Source organism: Microtus pennsylvanicus, chromosome 12 (assembly GCF_037038515.1).
Source record: "Microtus pennsylvanicus isolate mMicPen1 chromosome 12, mMicPen1.hap1, whole genome shotgun sequence".
NCBI classification, from domain to species: domain Eukaryota; kingdom Metazoa; phylum Chordata; class Mammalia; order Rodentia; family Cricetidae; genus Microtus; species Microtus pennsylvanicus.
In genome coordinates this window covers 33,508,720-33,523,318 of record NC_134590.1, presented here as the reverse complement: position 1 = coordinate 33,523,318, position 14,599 = coordinate 33,508,720, and the positions used below count along the sequence as shown (strand labels likewise).

The following is a 14,599-nucleotide window of genomic DNA, read 5'->3' as shown; positions in this document are numbered from 1 at the left end:
ATGATGCAGCATTAAAGGAAAATGAGTCTGTGAACCTTGAATGGAAATGGATGGAACTGGGAAATAGTATATTAAGTGGGGTGGCCCAGGTACAGAACAAACCCTGTATCTTCTCTCTCGTGTGTGGCTCTTAGTCTCTCTCTCTCTCATCTTTTCTTTTCTTTCTTTTTTTAAAAACTATTTAGTTATTTCATTTAAACTATTGATTCTCTGTGCATCTCACAGCATGCATCCCAATCCCACTCATCTCCCGGTCTCCTCGCCTCTGCCCTTGTGACTTCAGTTTGATGCATGCATGTTCAGGTGAGAGTATGTACAGACTGAGGACCCCAGCAGAGGCCAGGAAAGGAGGAAGAGGCTCAAGGAAGGGCGATGGGCGGGGTAACAGAATTATGAGATCTGAGAGTACAGGGGAAGACTGGAGGTGGGAAGACACAGCGGGGGTGGGAGAAGGGACAGAGAGGCTAAAATCATCACACAGAAGGAAACCCGTTGCTTTTTAGGCTAATGAAGAAAATAGAATAACAACTTTCTAGATAAAAACAAAAAACAAAACAACAACCCAGGCAAACTACAGTTTTAGACAGAACGCTGGATGCTTCATCTTGCTCTTTTAATTTTAAGCCTCAGGGCTACCTAGCAAACAGGAAGTTACTTCCCGGAGATTATAGTTTTAATTAATGTCCAGCTCAACCAGTCTAAGATTCTAATGAGAACGTTATTTTCTCTGATAGGAGGCTGGGAAAGAATGAGATAACGATCCTCACCCCAATATACAAGTGAAGCCAGGCTGTGTCAGTCCCAGGTGACTAGCTGGTGAGAAGTGACCCATTTCCCACACTGTCTGAAAGAACAGGGACATGGCCTGGCAGGCCGCGTCTACTCACTGCTGCCCCAAGAACCCTGATGAAGAGAGGGTCCATTTTAATTTTGTCATCTTCCAAAAGAGAAAAACAAGAAAAAGAAAATTCTAACAAATAAAAAACAACAAAACCCCCAAGCAATCCAATCCAACTAACAAAATTCCTTAGTCCCCCATACTCGGAACCTTCAAATGACTTCTACACTCAGTACTCCGGAGCTCTTGGCCGAGGCAGGCCAGATGGCCCAAGCTTCAGCCACAGAGAAAACCCCTCTGAAGACTCGAGCGGACAGCAGCTCCTACCTTGGTGTTGAAGTCCAGAGCGTTCTGAGATGTTTTGTACAGCTCAGGGTACTTCAGCATGTTCTCCTTTCGGCACGACCTCTCGAATATCCCCAGGGTTAAGGGAGGCATGGCTGTGAACATCTGAAGGGACAAACTGCTCGTTACACCACACGGCAGATGACGGCGGTTACACTTAGCTTCAGCCGTAAACAAAACAGGGATTATCAAATGGGCTCAACTTACCACATTATAAAGTCCTATGCACCATCTCTCAAAGAGGATCTGTCCAGAAAAGCCATTGACAAAGGCAAACCAGATCTAGGAAGAAAACAGGTCCCAAGTCCCAGAATTAGGACAGAATTTCAACACATGGAACCCTAAAGGTAGCACCAGTGGACTGTCTGCAGGTCTCTGGACAATGACATTTCCTGTCTTTACTTTTGACTTAAAGGGGCACTTTCATTATAGAGCTGCCATTTGAGACAAAATTTGCTCTGTTTGCCAAATCTAAATACCTATATGGGCAAGCAATAGCAGATTTAAAAAATGGGTATTGCTTCTTCATGTGAATATATTTATGTCATTAAATTTTCATAGCTTGAATTCCCCTTTCAGAATCCTAGAAGGATTTGGTTAAAGATTATTTTTTATTACAGATGTTATACTTCTTTATTTAGGAAGTAATTTTCTATAGTCATAGAATTATCATTTTCTCCTGTGTCATGTGTGTAGTTTATATAAATAATGTCACGGTTTATTTTACTTGAGACCAACTGTATAGTGTCACAGCTTACTTCTTCCCCTTAACATCACAAAGAGCGCTGGAATTTTCACAACCCCTTAACACACTGTTAATGGATTCAGAACTTGCAGTGTGGAGATTCGGCTGGTTTAACAGCTCTTGCTATCAGAAATGATTCCTAACTGAAACCTTACATATCTTTCTCCTCCCTTGAGATAAACATTTCAAGTAAAACTAATGCTTTAAATATGTTTCCTTTTTTTGTTCTTTTTTTCTGAGATTCTTGATAACTATTGCCATCAGAATGTTAAATTTGAATTTACATATTGAAATCTTTTAAACTTAAAATTTAAATTTTAATTTTCCATTCTGTGTAGGCGTATGAGTCTGCGTGTGGGTATGGGGACATAACTGCAGGTACCGGAGGGGACCAGAGGCATGGGATCTCCTGGAGGTGCAGTGACAGGCACTCGTGAGCCCATCTTCAACTTCAATGCCAGAATAAAGTCAGGTCTTTAATTACTAGAACATGTTTGTCAGTTTCTTTGAAAGAGAAACCCTAACTTGGAAACAAAATTTAGGAGTAATAATGATTTTAATTCAGCGCATTTAAAGCAAATATAAAACTAAAGTGATTACTGGCAATACCTTGAAAAAAGAATGCATTTTTAAAAAGCCAACCTAAATATAATTAAGAATCAAGCGGACTTGGAAAAGGAAGATGCCTGGCCCATCAGGAAGCTCATACACGCACACGGCACAGTAATAGCAGGCAGCCGGAAGAGGTTTGGCGTGCGGCTCCAGAGAGCACTTGGAGTCACAGAAACCTTGCTACACTTCATGTGTCCTTTAACCTCATTGTGGAAGCATGAACTGCTACAAATTCGACATTCATCAGTATGAACCCAGGACGTCCCCTGCCCCCACCCCATGAACAGTTAGTTTCTGTACTGGCCTTCTCCCTGTTTATAGTGGAAGGGAATGGCTGAGCAAGTGTTAAGCGTGAATGCCTCCAATCCAGCGCACAGGGAATGACTAATTTTAAATGCATTGTTAAATCATGATATGATACTGTGTTAAAGTTGATACTGTGTAAGCTCATGTTAATAAAGTGGATATGGCCAGTAACTGGAGTACAAGATTAGAATTTAAGACCAATGAACAGACAAGGTTTCAAACACAAAACAGCTCACAAATAAAACCAGCACGTCTGCATTCAAAGTATATTTTAAAATATATAAGCAGACTGTGTTATAATCGAAAACACTTAAGTGGGACTTAACACATTTTTAATCACTGTGCTTTCTGGATGAAAGGTATGTGCCATGTGCTTAGAAATTTATCCTTTGTACTTCTAAAGCTTAGTCTCTGTGCTGCTTTTCTTTTTAAAAGAGAACAGACTCAAATGCCTGCATAAGGGCAGAGTCTTTCAGTACAGGAGACATCTTTATGTAAATAGTTGGTATTCAAAAGTTTGCTCTCTGCTTTTCTTTTAAGGAGAAAGAGAATATCTTTGACAGAAAAGTCGTCTACCATGATCACATTAGTCTGAGATTTGCAGTTCAAGTCCTAACACACCCCTAAGACAGAACCTGAATTACCATAAACACATAGAGCCCCTCCTTTCACCCAACTAAAGCCCTGGATGTAGAAAGAAAGCATCAGACCTTCCAGATTATTTAGATTCCCAGGGAATTTACTTCCCAGCATAGCTTACTGGGAAAGTAGCACCTTATTGAGTTAAATGACTTTCTAGGAAACACTACATTGTTTTTGTGGGCTCTAAGAAAACCTAGATGCCACCAAGTATCTTAAAGAAAAGCTCCTCTTTGTTAGGAAGGGATCAGAGGATTCAGAAGGGAAAGAAAGGAGCCAGTGATTTAAGTGAACACCTACAGCCACTGCCAGGCAGCGACCCGAGCAAGTTGTCTATCGCCACCTGCTGAACCTGTGTGTGGTTGCAATTCCCAGCAACAGAAGAGCTAGCTAGTGATAGCCCTGGCAGGCCAATGGCAAGAAAGCAGTTCTTGCTGATAATCTATTACACCCTTTGGGTTTAAGACCCCGTTCCTTACTCATTCTTTTGTAAGCTCCCCCGCCCTTCCCGCAGAGGCATGTCAGCTAAAGCCTCACAGACATCTTCCTGATGGAGCACTTCTGAATATTAAGCAGCAGCTTGCAAAGAGTCAGTGGGGTCCCTGCTCCCACGCCCCATCAGCACACAAACAGAAAGGAGAGATCCCAGACTGGCGGTTGTCCTGGCTGGAGACATTCAGAGACGTTTTCTGCCTATTCATGCTCAGTATTGACATGAGCCATTAACATCTGCAGAACTTGTTTTAGCTGGCAGAAGCGGGGTATGGAGGGAATGGATTTAAAAGTTCAACCCATGTCCAGGACAGTTGAATTATATTCAAAATACATTTCCAAAAAAGTGCTACCAGAAAAATAAAATTGAAGCTTCCAGTGGAGTTTATCTCACTTCCTTTTAACCCCTTAGGAATGCGACCAGCGTTAAATAGCTCATGAAGAGGCTTTATGTTCAAAGCCAAGTCAAATTCAGGGCTGGGTAACCACAAGTCACATAATTCTGGGTTCGAAACAGGGTGTGAATACTTCATTTTCACTTGAATTAAACAAAGTTTAAGTTTCCCCATTAGAATCTAGGTTTTCACACTTCATTGTTGCTGTCGGTCAGATTTAAGGAAAAAAAAAACCAATTGATTGTCAACTAGTCTATACTTAAAATACGAACCTATTTCATTAAAAATTATACTTTGTACACAGCTCTCTGTTGACACACCTTACATTCTTGGCTTAAAATTCTTAAAACAAAAGCAATCTATATAAATAAAGTATATCACTCTCTCACTGATTTAAGTGAGAACATATAATTAGGAAAGTTAGATATATGGAGGGGACGGAAATAAAAATAATTCTTTTAGGGAAGGACCACAAATGTATATAGAAAACGAACATTTTGTTGCTGCTATTGCTGTTCATTTTTTTGAGACAGTCCAACTTGGTAGTCCAGGCTATCCTCAAGTACTAGGATAACTGGTGAGCACCAAACTCCTGACTTCAAAGATTAAAAAACAACAAAGAAACAAACAAATACCCAACAACAAAACTTATAAATTACTTTGAAAGTCTGTATTAAACAAACACAGGTTTTCCGGATCAAATCTAATGGTAATCAGTGAGGCTATGTTTCCATGTATCTGGCTACTTTAGCTAAGAGCATGGTAACCTAACTGTAGATGTGAAGGGATGAAGAGATGACATAGTCTGGATACCTCAAAATTAGGGGTCCACATCCCAATCTAACGCATAACAAGAATTCTGACAGAGGTGACTGAGCCAACTACCTAGCAGTTCCGACTAACACAGCAGATGCGGAGTGAAAATGGGTCTTATTTCCATAAAGAAGGGGGTGGGCCATGCCCTTCCAACAGATGCGTTTGAAATGTCCACGGGATAGAGGGAAAGGTGGCACCAACAGCCATCTGTGAGGATGTGGGCAGGTCCTTGGAAGAGTAGAAGATGGCTTTCTGAGCATATTATCCACATTCCTCAGAGCTGTCCAGAGGAACGTGAAACTCAGACTACCTGGAGGTTCATTATTATGATACAGTTTCTGATGACCTAGGGGCCAGATATTAAAAAAAATAAACAAATAAAAAACCTGTAAGAAACCGTGGGGAGCGGAGGAAGCCCTGAGGGAGCGAAGTACTGAGTGAGTGTGGGTTGGTGACATGGGCATAGCCATGACGACTCCACAGGCCCAGAGTTAGGGAGGAAACGGCAAAGCTTTCCCCCTGGGGTGAGGCTCAGAGGGATTGGTAAAGCCACCAGGTGTGAGTGCTGTGAGTGTAGGCAGAAAACGTCCACCACAGCTTTCTCCCCGGATATTTACAGCTTGAAGACTGTTGGCTTACAGAGACTGCCCTACAGAGTAGCTGGACCTGCCCCCTAACCCAGCTGTATACCATAAACCCCACTTCCTTGTGTATCTATATGTAATATCCCTGCCTCCTTCTTTAGGTATATGCAATAACCCTGCCTCTATGTTCAGCTCTTTCTAATAAGAACTCTCAGCCTCTGGGTGATGTGGTTTCTCCAGCAGAGAGCCCAGACCACTCAGCCCCAGATTTCTACGTTTTTCTTCATTACCTTGTCACTGCCCCCTCCCCCGCCCATCTGTTCCAATTCCCCAGAGCTATGTAAGGAACTGACAAAGAGCCTTTGAGATGGCTCAGGAGGCAAAGACGCTTGCTGCCAAGACTGAAGATCTAAGTTCTGTAGTAGGAAGCCGCTTGTTCGTTCCCAGCTGCCCAGATCACAAAATAATCAGAAACTATATTATTTGCAATACTGTTTGGCTAATAGCTTAAGCATATTTTTTAGCTTGCTCTTATATCCTAAACTAACCCATCTCCATTAATCTGTGTATCACCATGTGGTTGTGGCCTACCGGCAAGGTTCCAATCTGTTTCCCTGTGGTGGGCTACATGGCTTCTCCTGATTCTGCCTTCTTTCTCCCAGCATTCAATTTAGTTTTCCCTGCCTAGATCTACTCTGCCCTATCATAGGCCAAGGAAGATTTTTTTTTTATTCATTAATCAATAAAAGAAACACATATACAGAAGGACTTGCCACACTAAAGTTCCATCCCCAGAACCCATGTAATGAACCTGGATAGAATAGATTCCCAAGCTGGGTGATGACACATGCCTTTAATCCTAGCACTTGGGAGGTAGAGGTGGGTGGATCTCTGTGAGAGTTCAAGGCCAGCCTGGTCTACAGAGTGAGTTCTAGGACAGCCAAAGCTACACAGAACAACCCTGTCTTAAAAAACCAAATAAATAACTAAATAAAATAAAAAAGAAAACATTCCTGCAAGTTGTCCTCTGATTTTCTGTCTTCTGAAGTTTGTATGTGTCTACATCTATACCCACAAAATAATAAATGCCAAAAAATAAAAAATCACAACTGAGTAACCCTTTCTTGTTCACTTATTCACCAACACTGTGTTGCCTGCTCTGCTCTGCAAGCCACATACATGTTAGAGCACTTGGCATGCATTCAGTGCAAATTAAGATGCACTGAAGTGATGTGGGAAGTCCTTCCGTATATGTATTGCTTTTATTGGCTAATGAATAAAGTTGTTTTAGCCAGTGTCTTAGCAGAGTAAAGCCAGATGGGAAATCAGAACAGAGATAGAGAAAGAGAGTAGGCAGAATGAAGGAGATGCCATTGTAGCTACTGAAAGAGAAAGACTCTGCAGCTGCCAGAACCTTACAGTCTCATGGCAATACACAGATTACTGGAAATGGGTTAATTTAAGATGTAAGAGTTAGTCAAGAAGAAGCCTGAGCTAATAGGCCAGACAATGTTGCAATTAATATAGTTTCTGTGTGTTTATCTGGGCTGGGTGGCCGGAAAACAAACGAGCAGTCTCTGACTACATTGAAGGCAAAATATGTACAAGATTTCATACACTGGGCACGGAGGAAAGAATGTAGAATATAAGCCCAAGTGCAAAAATATTCATAATTTTTACATTGGTGAGGGTGGTAATAATTTTAATTATTAAAATTAAAAACTTTAATAGTTAAAATAGACTTAAATGGACTTAAAATAGAATACTGAAATCAATTGGGTTTTTGTTGTGGCATTTGCTAATGCAGCCCCTAGAAAACTTAAAATGACAGACACGGCTTCCATTGTCCTCACTGGCCAGCTGCTGGGGTTATGGCCTGCGCTTGACGTGGTCTGTCTGTTATTTGACGCCTAGTTTAATACCAAAATATCTGCAGGGTAACAAGTTTTAATTCTCTGTGTGTACATACGTGTTTGCACGTGTGCAGATGCCCATGTGTGTGCATGTGAATGGAGGTCAAAGGTCAGCCTTGGGTATCCTTCCTCAGGAGCCCCCGACTGCTTGTTGGAAACATTGTCCTGGAGCTCGCTGAGCAGGCTAGGCTGACTGGTTAGCTCCTGGGACCTGCTTCTCCAGTGCCTTGATTACAGACGCATGCTGCACCATGCCTGCCTTTTTACATGGGCTCTGGGATTCGAACTCATGTTCTCGGGCCGACAAGTCTTCTACTTGACCAAGGGAGCTCCCCAGACTAAGGCTTCCTCTGTTAAGATGATGTTATAGTTGATATATGGAAAGAACCTAGAAATAGAATGTTTTAGAGCAATTCCTTATCTAGAGCCTTGTTATTTGCCAACCTCAGGAACTAAAAGAGATGGCTAGCAAGAGGTAGAGAAGAGCCAAGATAGTGGTTCTCAACCTGTGGGTCAGGACCCCCTTTGGGGGTTGACCAACCCTTTCACAGAGGTCATGTAACACATACCTTGTGTATTAGATGTTTGCATTACAATTCATAACAGCAGCAAAATTACAGCTATGAAGTAGGAATAAAACTACTTTTATTCTTGGGGGATCACCATAACATGAGGAACTGTATTATTAAAGGGTTGGAGCGTTAGGAAGGCTGAGATCTGCTGATCTAAGACAACAAGAATGCCTGACAGCTAAACCTAGTGCAGGTCCTGATTGCACTCATGCGCCTCGCTGAACCAGAGCTAACCATTATCCTTGACTTTATTTTTGTCCTTCCTTGCTTTCATCCGCCTCCCACCCCATCACCAGGATTGCTACCTTTTAAATATAGTTTTTCACACGTGTGTATTACCCATCTGGCAGTGTGTTGAAGAAATTCCATACATGCTCAAGCTTTAGAGTCTTCAAAGTTTTAAAAACGGAAAACATCACTCATTAGCAATTCGACTTCCTACCAATGTGACCTAATACTTTTAGCTAGTGTCGAAACATTGATGACTATTCTCACGGCTGCCGTCTTATTTGCTTGAACACAATAGACATTATAAAACATGAAGAAAAGGCGGAGCAGTCAAGAACACTGACTGTCTTCTGGAGGACCAGGGTTTCAGTCCCCACAATGCCTCACAACCATCTGTAACTCCAGTTCCAGGAGATTTGCCCTTGTCTCTGTGGGTGCTGCAAGCCCATGGTGCACAGACAGGCAGACAGACAGACATGCAGGCAAAACACCCATTCACATAAAACAAAAAACAAATCTTCAAATTGCTTTTTTTTTTAAAAAGTGAGACAATGAAGTACTCATGAAGACAACGGGAAAGATCTCCACAAAGAGAGCCGTTAGAATTACGAATGGGAGGGGCAGGATGCGCTGCTACCTCGATGATGTAGAGCACGATGTTCTTGTAGAAGCAGTACAGGATGCACTTGGAGACTCGGTTGTAATTCCAGGCCCCATGAACCATCAGCAAATTCTTCAGATATTTGAACTAGGAGAGGAACGAAAAGACATTAGCATTTTCCTCTTCACTGTCAGCCGCTGGAAAGCAGTGTTAGTGTGTTTTGTAGCTATGAGGCTTTACCTGAGCTATGGAGTAATCTGAAGAGTTGGCTGCCTGCAAACCTTCATTGCCACTTATCCCAACCCCCACGTGGGCCGTCTGTATCATGCTGACGTCATTGGCGCCATCCCCAATCGCAAGTGTGATGACTTTGACTTGTTTCTTAACCATCTCAACAACCTCGGACTTCTGAAGAGGAGAAACCCTTAAAAAAAAAAATAACAAATGACCAATCACTCCTGTTTCCTGAAAAAAGAAAATTGGAGATGTTTTTGACCAATACCTGAAGCAAAACATCTAGATGATTGGTTTTCTAATGAACTACGAGGGAAGGGTTGCAAATGGTTGGTGTTCTGTGAACCTGTCTGTTGCTTCAAGGGAAATTTAAAACAAAAAGGATAACAAAAGTCCTAGAAGCAAATCTGATATCCAGGAGACATAATGCTTTCTTTCTTTCTTTCTTTCTTTCTTTCTTTCTCTCTCTCTCTCTCTCTCTCTCTCTCTCTCTCTCTCTCTCTCTCTCTCTCTTCTTTTCTTTTTTGGTTTTTTGAGACAGGGTTTCTCTGTAGCTTTGATGCCTGTCCCGGAACTAGCTCTTGTAGACCAGGCTGGCCTCGAACTCCCAGAGATCCGCCTAGCTGGGATTAAAGGCGTGTGCCACCACTGCCTGGCTGACATAATGCTTTCTTAAGCATTTTAAGTGACACAGAAATTTAATTCAAAGCGAAGGCATAACAAGCTGTTGAGGTGCTAAGAGACAGTTCAGTGGTTAAGAGGATATATTGTTCTTGCAGAGATCAGGATTCAGTTCCCATCACCCATACAATTGCCTGTAACTCCAGCTCTATGAGATCCAATGCCTCCTTTTGGCCTCTGTGGGTACCTGCCTCTCACAAGCACATTCTCCCTTATATACACGTACTTAAAAAGCAAAATACATCTAAGACAAACAAAGCCAAACAATAAATTACTAAATAGGTTCTATTCAGTGTCTTGAAAGAAAAAGTTTGAAACTTCCGAGTGCCAGACATATGTAATGTAAAACAACACGAAACTCCTGAAATTAATAGTGGGGGGCTGGCTGGTCTGTCATCCCATCCTCAGACAGCGTTGTGAGTATCAAGAAAAGTAAATTTCAGATACTAGAACACAGTCTATACACTCCGTTTTCTTCCAGAGGCACAGATGAACACGCATGCAGAAATCCAATAGCCTTTTCTGCAAACATGGACCAGGAACAGAAAGCACCAGTGTTTATACTAATATCACATTTGGTATTAAATTTGAAGCATTTTCCATGCATCTTAAAAAGCCATTTTAGAAATAAATGCCAAAATAATGATAGAAACGTTCTAAGACAAAGTGCTTTGGCGGCAGCACAATTAACCTAATCTATTGTCCATACTGCGCTGGAAATAGAAAGACAGGAAGACTAAACAGTGAGTCAGTCCAGACAACTATTAAGATAGCAATTAGAGCTGGGTGTGGTGGCACACACTGGTAATCCCAGCACTTAGAGGCTGATGCAGGAAGGAGGGTCATAAGTTCTAGGCCTGCATGGACCCCATAGCAAAGTGCTGACACACACCATGGATAAGAAGACACACATGGGTAAAAAGAAGCAACCAAGATATAAAATGCTAGTGCACAGAAATATCTTAGAGCCGTATCACCACCATCACCACCACCACCACCACCACCACCACCACCACCATCATCTTGAGACATTTGAGGCAGTGTAAGCCCAAGCTGGGCTTGAATTAGTTATGCAGCTGAGGCTCATTTGACTTCCATTTTCCCGATACTAGATTATAGCACGCGCCAGTCCACCCCAGTCAGAGATAAAGTCTTTATTAAAGTAACCACCACAGATGTGTAACAGATACTTGCTGAAATACCATGCAAATCACTTGCTATTCTTTTGAAAAATAAAGGCCATTTAAGGAACGGATAGGTCTTTACATACACTCTTTGATTGTGCTGATAATCCCCAGCGGTGGGAACTCTGCACAAATCTGTGCCTTGAGGAGGCTCTACTGCCCAGAGGAAGGGAGCGAGCCAGGTAGGGGTGAGGTACGGGCAGCTCTGAATCCTGCTGGAAGTTGGAGAAGCCCAGCTTGAGCAGAGTCACTGACAGAGTGGTCCAGTTGCCTCCTCTGTGCTCTCAGAGGCTGATCCAGAAGAGAAACTGGTAAACAGCTGCTATCTCAAGGAATTATTTTTAATTTTTCTCTTTGGATTCCTTTCGGAGTCTGGCAACGGTACAGAACGACACAGCTCTGAACTCAACCAGAGAATGAATATCAGGCTACTAATGGCTCATTTCAGCGTCTGCCTCCATTTCTCTTCAAAGCAATTTTCATTCCATTTTCACGTTTTATTTAATTTTTCTTAACAGGCTAATATAAATTGGTAAGCCCACTGGCCCTAGGCCAACAAGGTTTTAAACACGGGCTACGGTTGACATTTGGTAAATGTCAGAAAAGAATGCTCACCAGAAATGCTATAGAAAGCAAATGGCAATGGGCATGAATGAAGGGAAGCATTTGAGAACATTTTATCAAGCTCCTTTGAACGCCTCCCAGTCTACACACATTAGAAAACCACACTGTGGAGCGAGGACATTGTGGAGCCTTTTAATGAACTGAACTCACATAGTGAGCTAAACCAGTGACTTACAGGAGCTTCAGAAAGAACTACACTGAACTTTTTGTCCCTTCTTCTCGGTGATCACAGCCAGCGACTTCCGTCTCTGCTCCACATGGTAATACCTGGTTTTCTTAGCCATAGCTTTCTTTAGATTATCTCAGTGATCTAGCAAGTATTTAATTAATGGCAAGTGCACTGAGATACACAACCTCGGTAAATACAGCACAGAATAAGCACAACCTGGAAGGCACCAAGTCAACTCACTGAAGCAGAAGAGAGTGTGTGTGCACCGCATCATGTCCAGGCTGTGGCAGAAGGTGCTGGGGCAGCTCGTAGCCATTCTGAGAGACGGGGGTGCTTCAGGGGGTATTATGGTTAGTAAAACTAAGGTCAGCAATAAAGATTTCGAACAAGGTATGTGTGTGTGTGTGTGTGTGTGTGTATGTGTGCATACATGTGTGTGCTAAAGCACACACCAGCTAAAGCACATACCAGCTAAAGCACACACCAGCTAAAGCACACACCAGCTAAAGCACATACCAGCTAAAGCACACACCAGCAGTCAGAGGATCACCCTGAATGTTGGTTCTTCCCCCTTTCACTTTGTTTGAGACAGGATCTCTCTCTCTCTCTCTCTCTCTCTCTCTCTCTCTCTCTCTCTCTCTCTCTCTCTCTGAGTATGGCAGGCTGGCTGGCAGTGACCTTCCAGGGATTCCCTGCTCTCTGCCTCCCATCTCACTCCAAGACTGTTAGGATTCCACACACATGTTGCTGTGGGTGCTGGGGATTTGAACTCAGATCTCAGGTATACATAGCAAACGCTTTACCCACTGAGCCCACTGAGGATTCTTGTCCCTCAAATCCAAACCCTGAAACTTTCTGGGTGCCAATGTGATGTTGGAAATTCAACATCAGATCTCACGTGACAAGTCACAGTCTAAACACACTGAAATATATAAAATTATCTTCTGGCCCCATGTTTCAGGCTCATGTAAAAACCTTATAATAATTTATATAATAATATTTAATAACATTAACAATTATTCAATTATTTAACAATTAATTGATCATAAATAATATATAATGAGATAATTTTTATGAAATATGAATGAAAGTCATATTTAGATTTGGGGCTCATCTTCATAGTATCTCATTACCTATAAGTACATATTCCACATTTCAGAATCCTGAGTTCTGAAGCATGCAGAACCATAGCATTTCAGAGGAGAGACACTGTTGCGGGAGATCCTTCTGCTCCTCCAGCCAATAGCCACTGAGATACCAGCCCATTGGGGCGTGGTCTCTCTTTCTTTAAAAGAGCGGCTACTTCCCTTCTCACTCTCTTTGCTTCCTGCTCTGGTTCCGGTGACTAGACTTCTTCCTGATTGTGCAGAGGGCTGTTGTCTGGGACGGTTATCTGTAAGTTTTTTCCCCTTTAAATAAATACCACCCTGTTAATCATAATTCCAACTGATGTGGCATTGTTTGTGACTTACGCCTTCAGGACACTCCCATGGGTGCTGTTTTTAAGGCAACTACTTGAAAAGTGGCTTCTTGCTACACAGGGTGGGGACACGGGGATGCACAACAAAGCGAGCATAATGTGACTCCCAGGCTTCTGCCACGTTAGTTCCTTGGATGCTCCGGAACCAGAACTCTGAGGGAAATAAACACCTTCTCCCTTCGGTTGCTTTTGTTAGGATGTAAGGAGACTAAGAGAAGCGGGTATGGTACATAGCGTCTTGATAGTTCGCCCAGACTTAGTAATTCCAGATGACAGAAGACGCCTCCTTGTCAAGGACAGAAGAGATCATTGCACATCCATGAGCACAAGGCGGATTTTTTCCTGCACTCAGGTTCCGCAGAGCATGGTCCTTCCAGCTCCTCAAAGGTTACTACACTCCTCACCAGGATTTGCTTTCTTGATTTTGCACATGCTTTTGGAGTTGTGCAATTTCTACAATGGCTTAGAGCACCCTCACCACACAGCTATTTAATTCTTCCTAGTGCTTATCACGAACTCTATGTCCAGGGCTTGGAGTATCGAAGCCTCAGCTTTCTAAGTACCAACACTGACCAGTTCTATAATACACAAGTGTCGGAACAAGCTGTTTCCTTCTCCCAGATGTGTATATGTCTGTATGTGCGCACAGTTTGTCCCACTTGTGGGCTTTCTGCAAGACTGAAATGATTCAAGCCTGTCTTCCACGGTTGCCTTTGCTTTTCTGGAAGCAGTAAGTGACTCTACTGTGAAGGATTACTAACGTAGCCTGGGCTGCGAAGGTCTGCTTTTCTTCCTGCACACCACAAGCAGAGGGTGGTCCCTTGTGGTGTAACCTAGCGGTGAGCTGAATGCAGTGTGCGTCTCAGATATTATTCTGGCTGCAGCATCTGCACATGTTATTCATTATTGTTCTCATTTGTTATATAGTAACTTTCAATGCCCTGTGAACATTAGAACAGAGAGCATAGGAATGTTTTGTCATTCAAGCTAAGACGTATATAGGTGGTCTATTTAAAAAGTTGTTTTTATGTATTTGAGTGTTTTGCCTGCATGGGTGTCTGGTGTCAGCAGAGTCCAAAAAAGGGTATTGGATCCCCTGGAGTTGGTGTTACAGACAGTCGTGAGCCACCACGTGGGTGCT

At 42.5% G+C, this 14,599-nt stretch overlaps 1 protein-coding gene across 6 annotated transcripts in view; it reads right to left on the bottom strand.

Annotated features, from left to right (window-relative positions):
• Atp8a1 (ATPase phospholipid transporting 8A1) overlaps positions 1-14,599 on the bottom strand; it is a 209,148-nt gene that overhangs the window by 39,449 nt on the left and 155,100 nt on the right. For all 6 annotated transcript variants that reach the window (XM_075943172.1, XM_075943171.1, XM_075943169.1 and 3 more), the window contains 4 exons: positions 9,327-9,510; positions 9,123-9,233; positions 1,391-1,465; positions 1,166-1,288 (listed from right to left, as the gene is read on the bottom strand). In XM_075943172.1, the coding sequence (XP_075799287.1) occupies positions 1,166-1,288; positions 1,391-1,465; positions 9,123-9,233; positions 9,327-9,510 (493 nt within the window). The remainder of the gene's footprint in view (positions 1-1,165; positions 1,289-1,390; positions 1,466-9,122; positions 9,234-9,326; positions 9,511-14,599) is intronic.